General features: G+C 38.2%; 1 protein-coding gene across 2 annotated transcripts; it reads left to right on the top strand.

Annotated features, from left to right (window-relative positions):
* The first annotated feature begins 3 nt into the window (after positions 1–3).
* LOC131788360 (serine/threonine-protein kinase Nek9) lies at positions 4–20,715 on the top strand. Of its 2 annotated transcripts, XM_059105442.2 has the most exons (30): positions 4–383; positions 2,567–2,797; positions 2,966–3,036; positions 4,994–5,102; positions 5,505–5,554; positions 5,647–5,728; positions 6,515–6,619; positions 6,747–6,811; positions 7,223–7,273; positions 7,494–7,548; positions 8,010–8,084; positions 8,986–9,048; positions 9,715–9,859; positions 10,291–10,452; positions 10,795–10,833; positions 12,253–12,299; positions 12,452–12,610; positions 12,985–13,043; positions 13,358–13,410; positions 13,951–14,112; positions 14,648–14,824; positions 15,290–15,358; positions 15,646–15,845; positions 16,484–16,624; positions 17,024–17,088; positions 17,616–17,662; positions 17,848–17,903; positions 18,551–18,604; positions 18,851–18,952; positions 19,275–20,715. In XM_059105442.2, the coding sequence occupies exons 1-30, from the start codon at positions 270–272 to the stop codon at positions 19,338–19,340; spliced, it is 2,874 nt and encodes a 957-aa protein (XP_058961425.2). In that variant the 5' UTR covers positions 4–269; the 3' UTR covers positions 19,341–20,715. The 2 variants fall into 2 exon arrangements, with proteins under 2 accessions (XP_058961425.2, XP_066025883.1); XM_066169786.1 differs by lacking the exon at positions 18,851–18,952.
* Positions 20,716–21,848: the final 1,133 nt, after the last annotated feature.

Here is a 21,848-nt window from a genome sequence, read left to right on the forward strand (position 1 = left end):
GTTAATACTTTGTCGCAGCGCTCGCATAAACATGGTTTCTAGTTTCCTCACAAGGAAATAATGATCGCTTTTTTTCTGTAGTAGGGCTTCATTTTTTTGCATTATATATTAAGACATTATCCATTCATTCCGAGGCTGAATGCGTCTCGGTAGGCAATATTTCGAAGAACGAGTGCGCGCGCGAGAAATCGCGTGGAAGACGATGTCCTTGATCGATGCAAGTGACATTTAGATCTCGCTATTTAGTGTGATTGTTTCCCTCCGTCTTAATGATGGCGGATGAATCGTTCACTGATGGCAGAGCATCGGAAGAACCATACACAAGGGTACGAACCCTGGGACGTGGGGCATTCGGCGAGGCAGTTTTGTATCGCAAAACAGAGGTAGGAAAATGGGAAGTCAGTCTGCGTTTTGCCACAACAAGCTAGTCTGCATCGATCTAGGCAAAGTGTGCAAACTCTATCCATTTTGCAAATTTTATCTCTCTCCAGCGGTATTTACAGCAGAAAAGTGTTGAAATATTTTTTAAGATGCTGGATATCAAATATTTTTCTGTTCGTGGCAAATTTATTTGATTCTTAGAGAGACCACCTGCCGAAATGATTGAAAAAGATGGAAATCGCTTTTGTTGACTTTGAACGAATTGCAATTGTATTTGATTATAGGAGAAGTTACTTCTTCATGATAAAGCCTGCATCTTAATTAATTAAAATGGCTTTGGCAAACTCATGTTTTTGATGTAAAAAAATGATGGTAGTTTGAGCGCATACTTCTATCAAGTTGCCACATGTTGAAAGCTCTGAATAAATTTGTGTTTTTAATCAAGCTCAAGTTATTAAAGTGGCTAAAATTCCGCATTGGTAGCTAAATTTTCCGCTTTTATAACATAATTTCTCTATTTATGTGTACATTTTTTTCAATACTCAGAGGGATATAATTTACCAAACCTACCTATCAAGAGGCTAAAATGCCTACTAAACGTTTTAAAAGAGAAAAATTTACAGCTTAATTTGCAGTTTATTTTTTCCAAGACCAGAGACGATTTCAAGATCATTCAATAAATAAGTTTCACACAATTTTGGTAGCTTATTTAGCAGTGTACAATATTTTACTGAGTCAAAGAGATCAAGTTGTCTCATTGTCCCCACGTTAGTAAGGGTGTAATTTTCAGCATTTTGTTAAGTTCAAATGTGGAAGTATACTCAAGTGACCTTTGAAAATATAAGCTTGCCTTAATCTGGCACTTTATTTAAATTTGATTAAAAGAAATAAATTTAATCTTCAGAGCATCATGCAGCGAGCTACAGAAATAGTTATTCAGGAATCAGTAGAAGTGTAAGCCAGTGGTTTGTAATAGTGATAATCAGCTTATGATAATGCAGTGTTGGTGAGTTTCAGATATAATGTTACTCATCAAAGAAATGTGAGAGGTTTATTTTTTGAAAGCTGCACTTGAAATGTTTGGTTTTATTATAAGCTGTTTAGGATAACTAATCCTGTCTGGATTTAGATTACTGTCATTTGATATCCAGGAAAATAATAAGACAAGACAAGTTAATAATCAAAGGATTACACTGCATGCTTATAATGAGTGGATCTGCAGAGGTCACTACTAGAGAAATACTTCAAATTCTTTGACTTGTTATTCTTACTTGTTGGGCAGAGCATGTCTCATTTATCAACACATCAAGTTGTGGAGATTTTTAAAACCAGCTCCTCTTTGCCCCTGAATAAGCTGACAATCATTTAGGATCTTGTATTGTTTATTCAAGTTTAAAATGACATTTTTTCACCTTTGGAATCAAAGGTTTATATTACAGCACATGACACAAAAAAAAAAGATGGATGCCTATTAACTTTGATAAGCGAGCAATTGTTGAAATATTGTAATTGGATGACATGTAATTAGCACTAAATAGTGGGCACTTGATTTGTACTGAAGTGTTTAATAACAGTATTTTGAGATAAGATAACAAATCCAATCCAAACAACATGTTGGCAGATGCATTGGTCAATACATCAGCCTACAGTCGATGGACTGCCTATGGACTGGCAGCCAACTGTTGGCTCACTGGCCAGTAGATCCTAAAAGTTTCTGTTTTGCTACTGTGTTACAGCGAATCAGTTGTGTTTTTAAAGTTAGGTCTTCTTCCAATGTACTAAGCCTTCTTTGGGGTTTAACAGGCCTACATGGTTAACTGTCAATAGGCTGGTAGAGTCAAGGGTCCTTACAATGTGACACTGGTAGAACCTATAAGTGTCTGTTTTTCCTGTTGTGTTACAGCCAATCAGTTGTCTTTTTAAAGTTAGGTCTTCTTCCAATGTATCAAGCCTAATATTTGGGGCTTAACAAGTCTGCATGTCATTCTCTACTACCTCTTTCCCTGTGAGTCCCACCTGTCAGTCATAATCCTGCCATTGATTTCATCTCAATATTAGCAACTATTTTGAGAAAAAAATCATTCAGCTTTTAATAGTTCAAACATATTTTGTTTTTGATTGATAAATTTAATGTTGTTTAGTACTGTTTGTGATTAGTTGTTTTGTTATGTGATTTCCTATTTAGGACAATGTGCTTGTTGTTGTAAAGGAAGTGAACTTGAGTCGAGCAACTGACAAGGAGAGAGTGGATGCAGAAAAAGAAGTGGAAATTCTCTCCTTACTAAATCACACTAATATTGTGACATATTTTAATCATTACATTGATGGTACATCACTGCTCATTGAGATGGAATATTGCAATGGTGGAACTCTGAATGACAAGATATATGGTCAAAAGGAATTATTTGCTGAGGAGGTACTCTCGTAATTTTCAATGTCCTGTTGGCCAGTTAAGTTTTGTGTGTTTTTTTAGTTGATATTGCTACCCTAACTAATGGTACAGTTACTGTACTTATGGTAGTGATGAAATAAATCACAGATCTATTTTCAATGGTGAAAACTTTAATTTCGTTTTTCATTTCAGATTGTGATCTGGTATTTCTTTCAAATTTGTTCTGGAATGAGTCATATTCATGAATGTGGTGTTGTTCACAGGTATGAGTCTTTCAGTACTTCACCTTTTGATGTTGAGTAATTTTTTCAAAGCTAGTATATACATTTATCACGTTCATCTTACTGAGTGAATGGAGGGGAAAGAAGAGAAATACTGGGTCACTTTTTTTTAAGCTAATACAGTAAATATTATAATGTCCTTGCCAACTGAATAAAAGGGACAGAAGAGAAAATATTTGGCCAGAAGTTATGAAAAACAGAGGGAGCATCATTACTAAGAGCCAAATACTCCTCTGTCCCACCCCACGTTATTCATGAGGGATGAAAAGTGATGGTCAGTTTTATCAAATGACCATCACTTTTTGGTTTTCTTCTCTCTTCTTTCAACTTGTATCTCACAAGGCCACACACTTGAAGCTGAAGCTGTTCCATTTGGCCCTAAAACTGAGATTTTTGTCTAAGGTTTTCAAGAAAGCAAACAATTCAGGGGCAGTGCAGGTCATGATATGTGACCCTCCACGGGAAAACGGACACTAACGCTTTTCCGTTTAAGCTGCAAAACCGTTTACTATCCGTTTATATCCGTTTAAACGGTTCATGAAAGCGTTTAAACGGTTTGCTTATCCGTTTAAAAAAATTTGCATCCGTTTAATGCTTTAGCTAAAACGTTTAAGCGGTTTGCTCATCCGTTTAAAAAAATTTGCATCCGTTTAACGCTTTTGCCAAAACGTTTAAGCGGTTTGCTCATCCGTTTAAAAAAATTTGCATCCTTTTAAAAAAATTTGCATCCGTTCGACGCTCTAGCAAAAACATTTAAACGGTTTGCTTACCCGTTTAAAAAAAAAAAGCTATCCGTTTAAAGTTCCACGGAAAGCTTTGGACTGTTTGCCTATCATTCTGTAATAGGCAGTTCGAAGTATCAATCTTACGTTCGCTCGATACTCGCCGGTTCTTGAAATACAGAAAGACCGTATCTTATTTTGGTTTTATCTATTGCGTGATCATAGTAAGCGAGTTCCGTCGCATCCTTTGACAAACAAGTTAAATCGGCTACTCTCTTTCTGTTTATATCATCTTGATTCATCATTCTTGGTTTTATTGACAATCATTTTAACGGCCCCGCTTGGTGCGTGACACCGATTCGACCTTTTATTTGCAATGGAACTTCATTGCGTTATTTGACCTTGAAAGGTCTCGGCTTCAGACAAGGTGGCGGCATTGCATATGCAAATTTGTTTCGCGAAACTTCCGAACAGGAAGAAATGAAGTTCATTTTCAATACTAATAAGAATAAACAAAGGAGAAGATTATGAGTTTCTCGCGGAAGCCGTTCAGGATATTCGGCAGCGAAACTATTCTCAGTAAATTGCGCTTATTTCATGAATGTCACACGAAAGCGGCAGTAATTAACCCAGAAATAAAATGCGCAAGTATATGCTAGTTATTACTTTTCAAATTATCATGCTAAATATTTTCGCTTTAAAGGATAATTATCCGTTGTCACTCTGAAAGTTTTTCCGCAGAAGATCTCGCCGGCTCAACCACAGCCGTTAAACATTAATTTTAAGCTCATCGTTTGTCGATTTTGGTCAACCGTTTCTCGGTTTAAGCCATCCGTTTTTGGACTTTGGTCAACTGTTTAACGTTTCGGGCTGACCGTTTTTATTTTTGGTCAACCGTTTAAAAGTGTGAGCCATCCGTTTTTGAACTTTGGTCAACCGTTTAACGTTTCGTGCTATCCGTTTTTATTTTTGGTCAACCGTTTGAAGGCCTAAGCTATCCGTTTTTGGACTTTGGTCAACCGTTTAAATTTTTTGCCATCCGTTTAAGCGGTTATGGCATCCGTTTAAACGCTCGAGTTAACCGTTTACTATCCGTTTACAACCGTTTTTCGAGACCGTTTAACGGAAAAGCGTTAGTGTCCGTTTTCCCGTGGAGGGTCACATATGTTAAGTTTTAAGGCATGATAATGAAACACTGTGTTTGTTTTTCTTGTTAGAGATATCAAGACCCTAAACATCTTCCTGACCAAATCTGGACTGGTAAAACTTGGAGACTTTGGCATAGCAACTGTATTAAAAAGCTCCAAAGAATACATGGCAGAATCTGTAAGAAAAGTGCCTCAGAGTTTATTTTTTTCTGATCTATAAGAAAGGTTGGGGTGCTATATAATTATATATCAGTGTAATCACCTTGGCCTTTACACAATCAAAACTCAGAAACTGTAATGCAACTTTTTATTCTTACGTACATGTAAGCTTTTAAATTACTACTGATAATTATTAAATAAACTAGGTACATGATTGTATTTTGTCTTAATTGATCTCAACAATTTCTTATAAAGTCATCATTCAGTTCAAAGAGCAGAAATTGGGGTTGAACTGAGCAACAAAAAAGTTGCAAGAATTAAGATGCTATGTACATCAAAATATTAGATTTATCTTAAAGGTTTTTTTTTTTCATTTTTTTTTTCCATTTCAAAGCAATTCATAGTCTGTGATGGTTTTTAGGTTGTTGGAACACCATATTATATGTCACCAGAGATTGTCCAGGGACAAAAGTAAGTACTTGTTCTTGGGTTTGATTTATTTCTTATATTTATTTCATTCCTATGAAGGGCCATTGTTGATTGAATTTAACTTTCACTTAAAGGTACAACCAAAAGAGTGACATGTGGGCTCTGGGGTGTGTCCTATATGAGATGCTCACCTTAAAAAAAGTGTTTGATGCAACTGTAAGTAATAATTATAATTATAATAATAATAATAATAATAATCACAATGATAATGATTAAAAATAATAATGTAATAATAATAATGTTGGTAATAATAATAACAATTGAGGATAAGCTAGAGTGATCTTCACAGTAAAGAACAAAAGAACACTACTTATAAGCTGTAATGAAAATAAAGCTTGAAAAAATTTTCATTATGAGTTAGACTTGAAGTGCAGAATTACTGCATGTAAATAAAGATGAGGTCCTCGCAATGTTGAGCATTACTTATTAATGAGCAGCAGTGAAAATGAAACCTAAAAAAAATCCAGCCATGTGGATTAATAAATGAGCATGAGAACAATCTTCCCAGTACTGAAACTGTAATTCAGCAACATGCTATCCTTATATTGACAGTAATTCAATCATCACTTCATGGGTTTATTACAAACAAACAAAAAGACCAACTCCCAGATGGTTTGTTAGCTTGGTTGGTGGAGCTCTGCACCAATATCACAGAGGTCATGGGTTCAAATCCCATGCAACCTGAATATTAAGAGTGCCCATTTTATTTAGAAATAATTTAATCAAACAAAATTATATACATTATTTTGTATATCAATTTGTACCTACTTTGAAAAATAAGTGAAGGGATTAAAATTGAAGCTGTTTCTCAGATGATTGGGTAACAAATTGCAAAGCCTACACCAAGTCTTATACCTACTGGTAAAGTAATGATGATCTAGAAAATTAAAGGGGTTCTTTGTGTTTCCTTGTAAAAACATTAACAGTGTTCTTCTCTCTTAGAATCCTCTTAGATTAGTATCTGAAATAGTGAAAGGGAAATATGACGATATTGATCCACAGTATACTCAAGACATGAACAGCCTGGTAAAAGTCCTGTTGTCGCAGGTCAGGAGGAAAGAAATTTCATGTACATTGGTTTTTAGTCTAGAGGCCTTCAGCTAAGCTCTACATCTTTGAAATCTGGCCACATTGTATTTCTGAAACAATTACATGTACTTTAATTTAACACTAGAATCCTGAAGACCGACCATCAATCAATGGAGTTCTTGCTATGCCTTTGTTGAGCAATTTAGGAAGGTATGTGTGACTCACCCGTTCCTTTTAAAGATCTCCAAATCAGTTTGTGTAAGAAATGGAACGTAGGTACATGTAATGACTGGTAATCATTAATTACATAGTTATGTTTAATGGGTTCCTAAAAGTTATGCAAAAAAAAAGGAAATATTAACAGAAGGATAACCAGAGCCATTATTAACAGTGAAGAAATATGACCCAAGAGTGACAGCAATAATTTTTTTCAATCAATGTTTATTCAAGTAGCTTTTTTTTTTTATTTTTGCTCTCCAAGAAGGTTTTGAGGTGCACTGAAATCAAAGCAGAACAGAATATTGGATCTCTTAAAAGTTAGTTACAGGAAAAGCAATCTTATGATTCTCTTTTTTTTTTTTTTTTTGCCTTTTCATATTCTTCTTCTTCGTGTGCTCAAAGAGAGATGGAAAAGAAAGTTTGGGAACTAAATTCTTCAACCAGGCGGGCCAGGTACAGTATGTGTATTCTTATATTTTTAACTTTCCTCTACACCATCAATATTTTAACTCCAGTGGAAGACCATTTCACAAAGTCGTTACATTAAAATAATATTTAACTCTGCTAGTTACAGCCTACACTCAACTTACGATGTAATTCTCAAGACTCGCCGATCTCATGCACAAGTCCTTGAAACTGAAAGGGTTTTTTTGTTCTACTTCTACTTTTTCAGGCTAGTCGGTGGATCAACTGAAGTTGTTCCTGTGATTACAGCCAAAACGAGCGAGGTAAGAAACTTGATGAAGCGATTAGCCCCTTATGTAGTGTATTTGCATCAGAATCTCACTTTCATGCAACGTGCCTGATCACTTCAACAATGAGTAATGCATTTCTCGTCCTTGTGAATAAACTTTAAACGTTATCAGACCCGTTCGATGGTTTGATATTGGCCGAGTTCCTTTTTGTTCTTTTTGCGTTTTTATGGACTGAGACGAGTTCACGTCAATTCTCTGTTTTTGCGCGGGATCTAAGTGGGCAATTCCGAGCGGGCAAGTTGGGCTCATGTTTCCCGCTCAGGTAGCCAATCAGAGCACAGGATTCGCTTCATATCGTCCAAAGGCGCTTCCAGTTGTAAAATAAATTCTGATATTGCAAGAATATACTTTTTTAATTATTAGATAATATGTTATTGGTTAGGGTAAGGATGAACATCAAACAACATATGTATTTCTCTTATTTTTGGTTGCAGGTATTCTACTGGGGTGGTGGTAAACAAACTCCTCACAAAGTTGACATGTTCCAGGGAGGTCATTCTGCCCTGCAGGTGAATTTACCTTCTGTTCATTTTCTTTTACTCATGTCAGGTTATGCCCTGGTAGGTCAAGATCATTGTCAGTACAAACGTTAAAATATGTTAAATAAATTGCCATAGAGTTTAGCAGTGGTACATTCAACGTGGCCACCTGTTCCAACTGAAACATTTTTGATGTTTCGTTCTTTGTGGATAGAAGGAGAGACCTGCATATGGGCCATTAATTTGGCCCACTTGCGTTTCCAGGGTGAAGAATACAAGGTTTATTCTAGGACACAGGGATTCCGCAATGCAGTAAAGAATTGAAGCGAAAAACTAGCAATATACGTCTCAAGGTCAAATAGGGCGAAAAAATTGTGCCTTCGTACAAGAATCATTATAAAGAAATATTTTGCTTTTAAAATAAAGTGCATGCACACTTAAGAATTTAAATGACATCAAAACTGATACGAGAGCAGCTCTATCGCCTCACTGTCTAATTTTCCTCTCTCCTGTTCGTTTCCTCACTGAATATACGCCGAAAATACGTTCAAACACCTTTTAGGGCACCCATTTCTAGAATAAACCCTGGGAATAAGGAAGCGCCACAATATCGAGAGGCGAACGTTCTCACTCCTGTGATCGCGATTGCCTGCTATTTCATCCTTTTCCCAGACGCTTCACTCTCAGCACCTAGGTCTCCCCAGTCTCCCACTCATCTACTACCCTTGGCATGATATGACATGCTATGATATGGTGTCAACGATGTTGCTGTTGACCATTTGGATAATGTTAAACGATCAAAAAATGTATGACGTGTTCAGCTCTCCCGGCCAGAGCTGCAGGGTACTAATTTTGAGTGATTTTCACAACTGTTATCTAGTTTGACTTTTCTGTTAAGTCTGCAATCAGAGATATTTTCATTCAATTTCAGCTTGCTGTTGGTCAGTCTCATTTTGCTGTTGTCACTGTTGAAAATGAATTATTTACATGGGCTGTAAGTATGAAATTTTCTTCAAATTCAAAATACCTTTTTTTTTTTTATTAGTAACCTCTTCTAACCGTCGCCTGTTTGTTACCCAGATCAGTGATTTTTTTTGTGTCAATATTGGAATGGGACGCATGTGTGAGCATCTCTATCGAAAGTACTTTTTGTCCCCAAACAAACTGAAGTTCCTTTGGTTTCATCAGCTGAATTGATGATGAAAACTGGCCGCCGTAAGGAGTTTCTAAAGCTCTTTAGCCCTTTGTTAGAACGAATGACGAATTGTCAGTGCTCAAAACGCCAGCTTTAGAGAATTTTTCCGATGGCCAATTTATAAATACTGTTGTTAAAACCAAATTGTCTACAATTTCTTTGGAAACCTACACCCGCTGAAACTGAAGAACTAAGGTGTTGTTTTGGAAGGCTCGTCGAGAAACCAGAATCGCCTTGTAAGTAGTCGGTCAAAGCCGATCAGAACACGAAAATATCACTTTTAGCCAATGGGATATGAAAGCATAAACCAGGAAACTACCCGAAACATGAGTGTCCATTGGATGTAGACTTGCATCTGATTTGTCGAGGGTGGTTGGAGTTTTCTTGACCAATCACAGAGCCTTGTAAAGCAATACCAACGTAATCCTGGATTAATTTCACCTTGATAATATCTCTCTGTTTAAGAATGCTCATGGCGGTAAGCAGATGGTGGGGCAATTAGGGCATGGAGATACCGCCTCTTATCGCATTCCCAAACCAGTTGAAGCTTTACACGGAATTTCTATCAAACAAGTGGGCTGTGGAGATGAATTCACTGCATGCGTAACAGGTACAGTTGTATGTCTTGTAGTAACACTCCTGTGTAAGTTCATCAAAGGTCGCCATAGATCCATTACGACGTGTTTCCACGAGAGTTTTCCGACAATAAATTTTATTGTTTGGCCAGGTAACTGGTGAGATGAAGCGGATCCAGTTTTCTGATTAGCTAACCCAGCGGGAACATGGGGTAAATTGGTACTCTGTCTCAATCTTCTTCATCCCTAAACATCTCGGCCCTCCTCTACTTTCTTCTCACGTCAGCGGTGTCTCTCTGCCCCAGCAACTCTATCAACCTCAGGGCAATCCTCTTTGGCTCCTAACGTTAAATCGTTTTAATGTAATTCTTGACCTAAAATCGAATTCTCATAAACCAATATGTAGGAGGTGTATGAAAGCTGTTGGGGAGAATTCTGATACAGATGTCCATTTGTTTTTCACCAGAGGAAGGTGCTTTGTACACATTTGGGTCTGACTACTGGGGCTGCATTGGTTGTAATAACGAGTTGGACGAAGAAGTCGTAACGCCTTACAAAGTGGAATTCTTTGTTGATAATCCTGTGCTACAAATAGCGTGTGGCGAGTGCCATGTTGTAGCTGTTACGGGTTAGTTTGCATCGCATTCTAGTTGTTAATACTGGCCCTGAAACTGATATGACCTCATTTTGCCAATCACAACATGTTGATAGGGCGCGGCGATCCAATCAGAGCTCATGGTGAAATTTTGTAAGCCGTGTCCTGCACGGGTAAAATACATGAACCGAATCCGCCATTTGTGTTGGTTTGTATCTAGTTTGGTTTCAACCACTTCTTGACAGAAAACCCTATGAATTTAAACTAAACCCATGCAAAGGCAAATGAAGCGAATGAAAGTACGCTTAATTTGCCCTACTTAAGAATAACTTGTTGATCTTGTTAAACTTCGTTTTAACCTTTTCCTTGTTGCAGTTTCGAAAGAAGTTTATTCGTGGGGGTGCGGAGAATACGGTAAGTTTACCTATCTCTGAAATTGAACTTAAGCGAAAAAGGACAACGTTTTGCATTCTTGAGTTTCCGCTAGGAAACAATTCTATACAGCCTCACGTACTCGTTGTTGATATAAGTGGGAGCATAGCTTTGCAGTCGTCTACTCCGTTTTTTTTAACTCGTGAATTGCGCGCATGCTCAAGAGCGAGTTGTAGATATGATGTGAAGAATGTCATTCGCTTGCTCGATTGGTCGATTCCTGTAAACCTTTTTTCGATTTTAGGCTTTTGAGTGCATTTGATAGTTTTTGGCGAGCAATAAACAAACGAAATGGCGACCTTTGTTGCTAAGAATAGTGGTGGGGTGAAAAAGAAGCCAATGATAATCTTAAAAGAGTTTTTTTTTTTCGTTTTAGTTTCAACAAGCGGCGCCAGCGACTAGCAGGCATGCAAGGATTCACACTTAAATAACTGAACAACCTTCGCTTTTCATAAAATTGTAATTTACATTCCTTGAACTTGAAAACAATTCGAAGATTCATTGAAAATATCACTTCTTGCGAAGCGCTCGGAGTTTACAGATGTTCAAAAGCTTTTTCTGTTATGGCGTGAGATTGAGGACAAAATCGATCATTACGTTTCGTATCATGTGTTTTTCCTGTGTGAAGTAACATAAGATGCCGGCGACTGACGAAATTACAAGTTATCACGAAAATCAAATAACACCTAAACAAACAATTTTAGCTACCGATTTTCAGTGAATTTTTAAAGAACAATTTTATTTTAAGTTTCAAGACAATTTGAAGATTCAAAATAAATACTACGTACTAAAATGCGAAAGTTATACACCACAAAATTGATAAATAGGCCTGAAATGAAATTCTATCTTGTTCTTGATTATACGTTGCCTAGCACGTGACTAAAATCTACCCAGGCGGAGATCCAAACTGACGGTGGCAGTTTTGGCTTAGTTATATCACTCAAAACTCGTTTCCGTTTGTCTCATTTGATAAAGAGGGAATCGTTAATGTTTTCATTTTGCCTTGATTTTCAAATATTTCCAATGATAGACAGTGAATTTCACTTTTTACCCACATTTACTTCCATCCTTTTCTTTTGAACCAGAAACACAAATGATAGACGTTTAAAACACATGACATCGTCCACCCTTGTCAAATGTAATAGCATGATCATTTCAGTTGTAATTCCTTCTCATCCCAACGTTACTTTGTTTCTTTGCTACGAACACTGAACTACTGCCCGTACTCCAGATATGACAATCAACCACAAAATTCCCTAAACCAGATAGCATTAAACATAATCCAAAAAATCATGTGTCAATTCACGAGTTTGCTCACAGAGAACTTTGATTTTTGTAATCTTTGCATGCAGTCAGGTCGTAGCAGTTTTCTAATTCAGCTGGTTTTTTTTTTCTTTCAAGGTCGTTTGGGTCTTGGAAATGAAGACGATTGTGCTGCCCCACAAAAGGTAAACTGCACTGATTTGTTAAAATTTATTTATTTTGTTATGACGATGAATAGGCTTCCATAGAACTCTATGCTCGCAAATTACGGGAAGAATTGAAATCCCTTACTCGTAACAATTCAAATTAATCGTACTCTTGATGTATTTTGTGCCAGGTGGCTGTACCACTCCAGTGTAAGGTTACGTCAGTGTGCTGCGGCTCAGATTTTACGTTCTTGCTGACCTCAACTGGACGACTGTTGGGTTTTGGTAACAATGAAGATAATCAATTAGGACTTGATACACCACAGTCACTCAGGAAAAGACAGACAAAGGTGCATGCGTTTTACTGCTAAATGTGACTCTTTTGCACAAAGAACTCTAGTTCGCTTGCCTCTGTGGAAAATTCAAATTATCCACGGGATTAATTTTGCAAAAGAGGGAATAATATAAGCATGAAAATTCGCCGACTTTCTTCTCTACCATTCTCAGTGCAAGTCTTGAAGCAGAAAATTTAGCATCTTATTAAGATATTTATAAACAAGTGATTCTGATTTTATGGAGTACAAGGTTTGCGATTAGCTATTGAAGTTGTTCTGTTTTGAATGGCCCTTTTTTTTCTGTTGAATTGTGCGGTGATCAAACATTCAAAAGCCGTTTGTTGTACCTCTACGTCATCTAATCGGTGACGTGCTTGTTTCATTTTCAGTCAACCACAGGTCACTTACCATACGTCACTCTTCCTAAACCTGTTATGCCTCTTAACAAGTGAGTACCTTCTTAAAAATACTAGTTTGCTCTTTCTCCTACATTTTTTCGTATTTCAAAGGCGCAATGCTGAGGGAGGTGATCTGCAATGAATTAGTATCCCAGCTAAGGGAAATAGATTTAATCTTAGTTGTCGTTGGGAAAAGCTATGACTGTGTGTGCCATTTGCTTCTGTACAAGACGTAACGATAAGAAGTTGCCAGGCAACCGTTGAATTTAGTGGTATTAAGATTACGTTGACTGACACCGCCTTTAATGATGTTTTTTTCTTTGTTTGTTTGTTTTTTTGTTTATTTTTATTATTACTTTTTCAGGTACAGCGTAACCTCTGTTTCAGCCGGGAGATCACATTCAGCTGTTATAGACGGTAAGCTTGTCGGCCACGGAAGGCGAAGTTTAGTAAAAATGTGTCGCGGCCGATAGCTCAAAGTGTCTATGTCTAAATTTTGGTTTTTTTCTCGTTAGAAGAATGATCTGAAATGACTTGCAAGCACTCTTGGTAGAGTTTCGAGTTCTACATTTATATTGCTTCGTATGCTGCCTTTTATTGGTTGTAACTTAAGCGCGGAAATTGTAGACGGAGAAACAGCTAATCAGTGGCGCTAGAACATTTCTGTGAAGTTGCTTCATCAGGGTTCAGACTCCTTAGGAGTTTCGAGAGAGAAAACGAGCAGGCTGAAGTTTATTAACTTTTGAAGAGTAGCTTCTGATTGCTTTTTACTATTGCACGTAAATTTAAACGGCGAAACAACCAATCAAATGGGCCAGACAAATTTCCGTATTATTGTCCTTAGGGTTGATTCTTTATTTTCTCGCAAGTTGCGAGATTGAACTCGAGCACAACGAAGTCACTTTAATTTCAAGGTTAGCTTTCCGTTAACCTTTTTTCTTTTTTACTTGTTCACAGCCTACGGCCGGCTGATAACAGTGGGGTCCAATAGGTTCGGGCAGTTGGGGGTGGGGGATTTCAAGCCCCGGGCGGGGCCCTCTATCATCGGTGGAGAAATGGTCGGTAAAAAGATTGTACATGCTGCATGTGGAGATGACTTCACCGTTGTTGCTACCGCAGGTAAGCGATTTACACAGGCTCATATTGTCTGAGTCTATGGATATTTACTCGTACTGTTCTGTTTAAAGCACAGTCAAATGATGTGTCTGGAGACACCGATGGTGTCTGCAATAGCGAAAGTCCGTAACAACGGAGAGCACGAACATACCGTTAGGGGAAAGTTTAACCAGGGCGATGGTCCAGGAAAAAAATTGAAGTTTTTTAGATGTTTGGCGGACACAGTGATCTAGACCACCTCAGATATAGCGTGGAAATCTGTAACATCGTCGCACTTCAATTTTGATTAGTGGCTGAAAGAGCGCAAATCAAATCAAGTAATTCTGCTTTGATATCCAAAGATGAAGACTAACGTCCGAAACAATAGCATTATGCTTTTAGGACCGAAGAAGGTGTCCAGAAGTCAGAAATAAAAGAGTTTTTTCGTCAAATATGTATGATCTTGTCTGGAGATTTGCCAGGAGTTGTCCGTTAGGTGAGAACTGACTGTATGGCTAGTTTTTTTTTTTTTTTTAACATGCTCCCCTTTTTTTCTCAGATAATCAGATCTACTCGTGGGGTAGGGGCGACAATGGTCGACTTGGTGTATTGACTGATAGCCTCGCACGGGCAAAGGGTGGAATCCCGTGCACAGCTGTCCCCAGGCCTATTTTTGGTGCCTTACACGTGATGTCTTGCGTGGCGTGTAGACACTGGAATTCTCTTATCGTGGCTGGTAAATATGAAACAATTCATGACATACTTTTGAAAACAGTTTTATTATAATAGGAATGGCCAGTTTTTACTTGCTTCATTTATTCCCCCCTTCAAAGAAATCTTTGTGCAGACTTCGGCCCAGTAATAGAGCCATATTTTGGTGTTGATGTGCGGTCTCCCAGCGGATATTTTAGGTGAAGTGTGAAGAAGTTTACGAGGACTGATGAGAGACGTTTAGCATGGGTTCCTCACGCAACGCATTCTCAAACAGAGCAAAGATGGAGAGAATGGTTTGTGAAAAATGAGACTAACTTTCGTGTAGCGAAAGAAGTGAATGGTATACAGGGTTCTGGTATGTGTTTTTGTTTAAGTGAATTTCAGAACATGGAAATTACCTCTCTCATCTGTGAACTGAATTACAAATGTGAAAGAGTGGACCACATTTTCGTGCAAATTTTTGACTTCTTCATTCTTATTTCCACAGAACGTGTCCTCAGCTCGCGGACTGTCAAACGTGGAGGGTCCCAAGGACGATCTCTGGAGTCACAGTCATGTGAGTGCAGTTGCTATTTCTCAGGGAGGGGTGGGAGACGGAGAGCAATAGATCCTTATGACATGCGTATCAAACATGTCACAACCTGTTTTTTGATTGGCTTGTAGTTTGAAAACCAACAAAAACTGCAAAATTGAGAAATGAAATCCGTTTAAGTATAGATTATTTTTCGTTATTTTTTCCCCGTCGGAGGTCTTTTAGGATAGACTCAAAAGATTAATGAACGCACCTAAGAAAAGATAAGCCATCACTTCCTGAGGCGACAAATTTTTATGTACCTTCGACAGCGGGTGATAACGGCGGAGATTCAGTCTTTTCAGAGCAGATGAGATTGGACATCGATCATGACAGTGGCCCCGCCCTTCCGAATGTCCACTTTAGCGAAACTAAGGACTCCGGTGTGGGCCGCTCGCCTCGGGACCCTGGGCCCGGCTCCGGCCTCAGGAGTCTGGGAGAGAGCAGTGTACCACCAGCGTGGCTCCAGGATGTAAGTTTTCATTTATTGTTACACTCTTAAGAAAAGCCTGTAGTCTTTCTGCTACGAGTGATTTCGTTTCGAAGTAAAATATGTGCTATGATGTGAACAACGGATAAGTAAAGCAAACACATTAACACTGGCACAAAAGCAAACACAAGGAGTGAGAAGCCTAAACCAAAAGTTAAAATTTCCACTCTCAAGATGTAAAGTTTCATCCTCTGCACTGTCTGCTAAACATCTCGTATCATTGTGACTCTTAGAATGTGGTGTTACATTGAACAATATGTCCTACAGATAATTCTTTTGTTCGTGACACTTTTTTTTACTGGAATATGGATTATGAAGATCTATAACATTTTTGGGCCCAGTTTTTTTAAGCTATCGTTAAGAGATGAAAGTATTTTCAATACCTCTTCTGCGACGTGTCTTCTTAATCTTCTCTTGCTTGAAATCCTCTGCTATATCACATTACACAGTTTAACATACCCGGCTCGGAATTTTTGGAACTTTTAAAACTCAACTCACTTCCTAATTAGTTGTTTGGAACTTTCTTCCTGTTTCCCTTGTAGTGCTTTGCTAAGACTTTACGGGCTCAGTAACCGCGCCATTTTGATGTAGATAACTCTGACCCTTCCCTCCCTCCTTAGGAGCTTGATCAGGCGGAGTACATTTCCATTGGTTCAAGCAGCTCGCACAACTCCAGCAGGAACCCGTCCCAGGCTAACGCATCCAGTAATGAACGTAGTTTGTCCAATTCTGAGGGCAGTGTCCCAGGCTGGCTGAAAAATGTATGGATGTTAAATGTGCACTACCATTTGTTAGAAATTCCAATTCAGTTGTACTGATACATTAGTATTTTTTCGGAGTAGTTGTTAAATCATCGGTGGGTTGAGTCTTTGTTGTTTCAAATGAGTAAGGTATTAGTTTTCCCTCATTTCGCTCTGTTGTTGCTCAAGAAAACGCACACCCCTTTCTCAACCATTCAAATTTAGATCTGAACAAACCTCTCCATTGTTGCTCATTTTTCCTTCACTGTAGGTTCTCAATGGCCCCATGTGATTTTTTCCTGTGCTCTGATTGGCCATAGGCACTACCTTGTTTTATATTTTACGACGCTTAAATGATAAGCGTTCAATGAGGCGATAAAGAGTTATTGGTCCAATTAATCACTCATTTTACTTTTACAGGAACTTCGTGAAGCTGAGTATATTCCCAGACATGGCCCGTCACCAACTCCCCCTCCAAACCAATGGTAAGTAATGAAGCCATCGTCAACTAAGTTATCAAGTTGTGAAGTCAGATCCCCTAATCGAATTATTTCAAAGCTCTCATTGTAATGAATGGAAGCTAAATGATTGAACACCAAGAAAAACAAGGTATTAAAGAGGGAACTGGATTGAAAAATATCTCTGGAGAGATCGTCACACAGTGTGAATAAACAATTCTTGCGTTCTTCGATCCTGAGTATTTAGCTACCTTCCAATCGTTCATTGATAGCGGAACTTGAAGCGCGCGCAGCGAAGTCCTGTACTTATCACAAATAGTAGTAACTCATCGAGCCTGGAACCTTTTCGGTTGCATTCCTATAAACAATGTTCAAATGTCGGAAAACTTTCAAGTGGACCAAACTTATGACTTATAGTTGATGGTCGATACAGCAACTACAATCGAAACAATTTCGATACGTTGATATGGTTGGAACCCATCACTTTTTTCATTAGTTATCTTTATTTGACAGGAATCCTAGCTTCCTTTAACTTTGTAATATTACTTTTATAGTGAAATCTCGATGACGTCTGTAGCGGTCCAGTGTGATCTTCAGCCAGGTTCGTTTGCTATTTCATGGCCGATGGGAAAATGAGTGGTCGAGTGACTCGCAAAGTCGAATTCCATGGCCATTTGGGCGGTGTTCATTTCATATGCATTGGGGCGTATTTTTTTTTAATCAATTATGTCTGTTCCAGCCATCTTTCACTCGAATCAATGTTTTAATCTTTTTCTTTTAACTTAGGTGATGTTCAAGAAATGGCAGCCCGGCTTTTACAGCTAGAGCAAGAGAATGCAAAGGTAATAGTTCGTTCTTGTTGATGTGCCTGGAGTGAAATTCTCACACCCAAGATTAAATATTTGTCTTAAACGTACAGAAGCGACTAACATGTAATATCAAGGTGTTATAAGTAGACAAAGTCATCAATTAGAGAGTGTAATATTGATGAGCCACCAAATTCTCTCAAATTAACCCCTAGGAAATGCTTGGCAGCAATTAGGGAGAATCCGCTCTCAAATCCTGGGATTAATTGTATGTTTCGCGTTTTTATGGTTACTTGCGTATTTTAGGACTGAAATATATCTCTCGGCTAGTCAAAGGGTAATCAATGCTGGATTTCAAAATTCACAATTTACAACATCCTCCCCTTTGAACCTGTGATCAGGTTTCTTTCTGAACCGCGTAGATACGGCAAAGTCCTCTTCAGGCACGGTAGATATATAGAGAATAATGCATGGGCGCGCGTAGATATGGAATTTCTCTTTTATATCACACACACAAGTAAAAATTATAGTAATTTCACACGTGTGTTGTTACGTCTTTTCTCAGAACTGGAAATCCTGGTAAAACAAGGCATTTATATGTTGAAAAATATTTTTTCTTTCTCAAGAGCAAAATATACGACGCAAACTAACTTCAGCTAACTTTTCTGCCTTTACCTCTGTAGCTTAGAGAAACTTTAGCTCAGCAAAGTACCAAAATGAGGACTCTAAAGCGAGAGGTACGTTTTACACGATATAATTAATTAGCCAACGCACACAAATCACATGTAAAGGATGTAAGTTATTTTAAAAATAGCTTCAACGCATTTCCCTAGAAAGTAATCAGTAGTATCTTTTGGTTTATATGTATTAAAAAATCAGAAAAACTGACCTGTTATACATGAAAACACAAGAGGAGAGAAACAGGTTGATTTGATAGGAAACTCTTGTTTTTGAAGTGTTCGTTGTTTGTTTCTACACCTCAGAATGCCACTTACATCGCAAACCAGAAGAGGTTTTGGGAATTAATCGATTCGTGGCACAAAGATTGTCAACAAGCCTCTGCGCTGACTTCCGATAATAAAGCGGTAATTCCGATTTTTTTTTTTTTTTTAGCGTAATGTTTCTCGTGTTTTCTTGAAGAACAGGCAGTTTAAATCGTTACGATTGTGCTAGCATCAATTTAAATGTGTTTTATTTCAACTGTGTCAGTCTCTCAGTCAATGGGGACGAATGAATGAGTAGGCGGGAAAGAGTCGGTGGGATTTTTAAGAGGACCGACAGGGGATAGGGCTAATCGTTCCTTCCCTCTCCCGCTTGCCCAGCTTTTGCGGTCTTCCTTTAAAGGTGGTTTCCTAAGACAGGCTACACTGAATGATGTTCATAATGTATGTACACATTTCACTCTAGGAGAAACATAGCAGTGGTCCAGCTCACGACTTTACCGACTCCTCCGATGAAACTTGGGATGTGTGATATACCGGTGGATATCGCGCGTATTTCCCTCGGACTCCGAAAAAGGGGTTTGTGACTTCAGTAGCTGGTTGAATCTCAGACTTTCGTTAGAAACAGAGAATTCATCAACAGAGCACGGTATACCAAACCATGACAACATAGGTAGTGATATTTTCAATATGGTCATTTTGTGTCTGGCACGACGTGGAGGCAAATTTACTCTCTCAGTCAGATTAGTCGAGAACCTCATTCTCAGTGGCTGTGTATTGGTAGGGAATGTTATCCTATGGCTCTCTGTCACGCCAGGTTAGAAGGTCAAGTCATCTTAGTGTAACTGTATGCTTAATTTGTTGTGCCGTTGCACGTCTTGGCCAAATTTCCATAGTTCTTGCATTAACCTGTTACGCTTTCGTATTGGTAGCGAGATGTGAGTTAATCAGTTATACAATTTCGTAACCTAGCCACATCTTTACGAGAAGTGAAATTAGTGTGTCACGCAAGGCGGTAAGCCCTTGTTTTTTTAGCTGAGCTGAAAAACTGGCTTTAATTAACGATCAAAAACTATGAGGAATGTGAGACTGCGTGACTGATCGATCATAAGTAGCGATGTAATTGACATTTTTATAGAAAATTTGGTTAACTATCGGTGATGTAGCTTGCGAGCAGGCTCTCATTACCAGCGCTGCAGCGCGATTTTTTCCGCCCGCGAGAAGATTGGAGACGATTCGGGTAGAGGCCTGTCAGGGGTCTGGCACGGCTCATTAGCAGTGCTAGACTACTTGTAGAACTCTCACTGGCTTGTGTTCCTCTAGGCTTCAAACTTAGTTGCGGGCGAAGTGAAATTAGTGTGATACGCTCCCACAGAAGGGCGGGTGATGAGAGCCTGCTCTGAGGCTATCAGGCTATCAGTGGTGTAGTCATGAATTCAAAACAAGATTTCGATAACTAGGAACCCGCTATTTGAATTTATTTAATACGTAACGGGGATCTCTCTTGGAAATTGAAACAAAGGCAACAGCGTTTTATTTATCGTTGTTTATATTTAAGAAAAAACTCCAGGTTGTAAAATTTCTTATCAGTAATGTTATATTTTTTTAACATATGAATCGAAAAGGTTTATTAAGGAAGGAGAGCTGTTTATTTTGTTGCAGAACGCGGAAGTACATTTTATTTGTTCGAGAATGAACGAACACTAAACATATGAAAATACCTTAAACAAATGCACGGGTGAAAGTAATAAGCACTTTATTTATCATGAGATGGCAGTAGAGCACGTATTTATAGTAGACTAGATATTGTAATATTTATTCATAATCAGTTAATCAGTAAAGGGGTTATAACATGTTGTAGATTTATTTATTGGACAGAATAAGTAAGAATAAATTGAATTAAATCGCCTGCTGTCTGTTGAAGGCGAAACTGAGATATTCATTGAAATAGCTTTTAGTTTCTTTGTATGTACAGTCTAAAGTACTCAGCTGTCGACTGTAGAGGCAGTGCAAACGAAAAAACAACAGTAATGATACTTTGTTTATTGGCAAACTGTTTCGCTCCTTCCTCGTAAAATCCAGTCCTTGATAACCATTGATTTGGGCCAAATGTTTCCAAATTTGTCGAGAGCACTCCGTGTTCACAACTTCAACCTATAAACTATCTTTATTCCCTTATTTGTTTACTCGGATTACTGAAGAATTTGACCACCTTGGAAAACAATTATTGTTTGGTGGCTAGAGGAATCGCTCCCACGCAACCTAAATTGCAGGTAGTGCATGACTACCAATTTGTCACTTAGCAGCTCTGTGATCAGGTTGGTGCTACCAACAGATATCTTTACTTTGTACTGAAGTGCTAAGGGCCTTTCCAACTCCTCAATTTTTACATGCAAGGTTAATTTTATTGTAGAGCATCTGTCTACACCCACTTGTAATAACGTTGTGATGGTGAAAGCAAAAAAGGAAGACGCCAAATAGGAATTAATTAGCATATGAAGCTACCTTCTGGCAATTTGACGGCAGCCGCACAAGTTCCACAGACTTTCCACCGAAGAATTATTTCAAACTTCTAGACAGTATTAGATGCTTTTCAGAAATTTCAAAAATTTCCAAAGATTAAAGAAATTTATTTATATATATTAATACGTTATATGCCTACGCTATATTCTCACTTTTTTAAATTTAGTTTCAATTTTCCCTTTTCGTTTTTGCACTTTTCGATGACAGCGTTACAGCACTGTAATTAGGTGTGCATCACTGAACTAGTTTCCGACGTTGTGAGGTAGCGTCGTTATGATGACAATGATTTGAGTCAAAAACCCGCTCCTTGATATCCCAATTTATTGCATGGGCTCCGCTCACTAAATTGTGCTGTCAGGCTTTTTTCTTAATTTTGTTTCGTTTGAGCGTATGTTTGCCGTTCCATAAAAATCTGAAACATCCCCATCCAACCAATAGATTGCTGCGTATTACAAAGACTATTACACCAATAAGAATTCAGCTGCAAGCAAGACATAGATATTAGGTCGTCAGAAGA

The sequence above is a fragment of the Pocillopora verrucosa genome, chromosome 7 (assembly GCF_036669915.1).
Source record: "Pocillopora verrucosa isolate sample1 chromosome 7, ASM3666991v2, whole genome shotgun sequence".
Taxonomy (NCBI): Eukaryota; Metazoa; Cnidaria; class Anthozoa; order Scleractinia; family Pocilloporidae; genus Pocillopora; species Pocillopora verrucosa.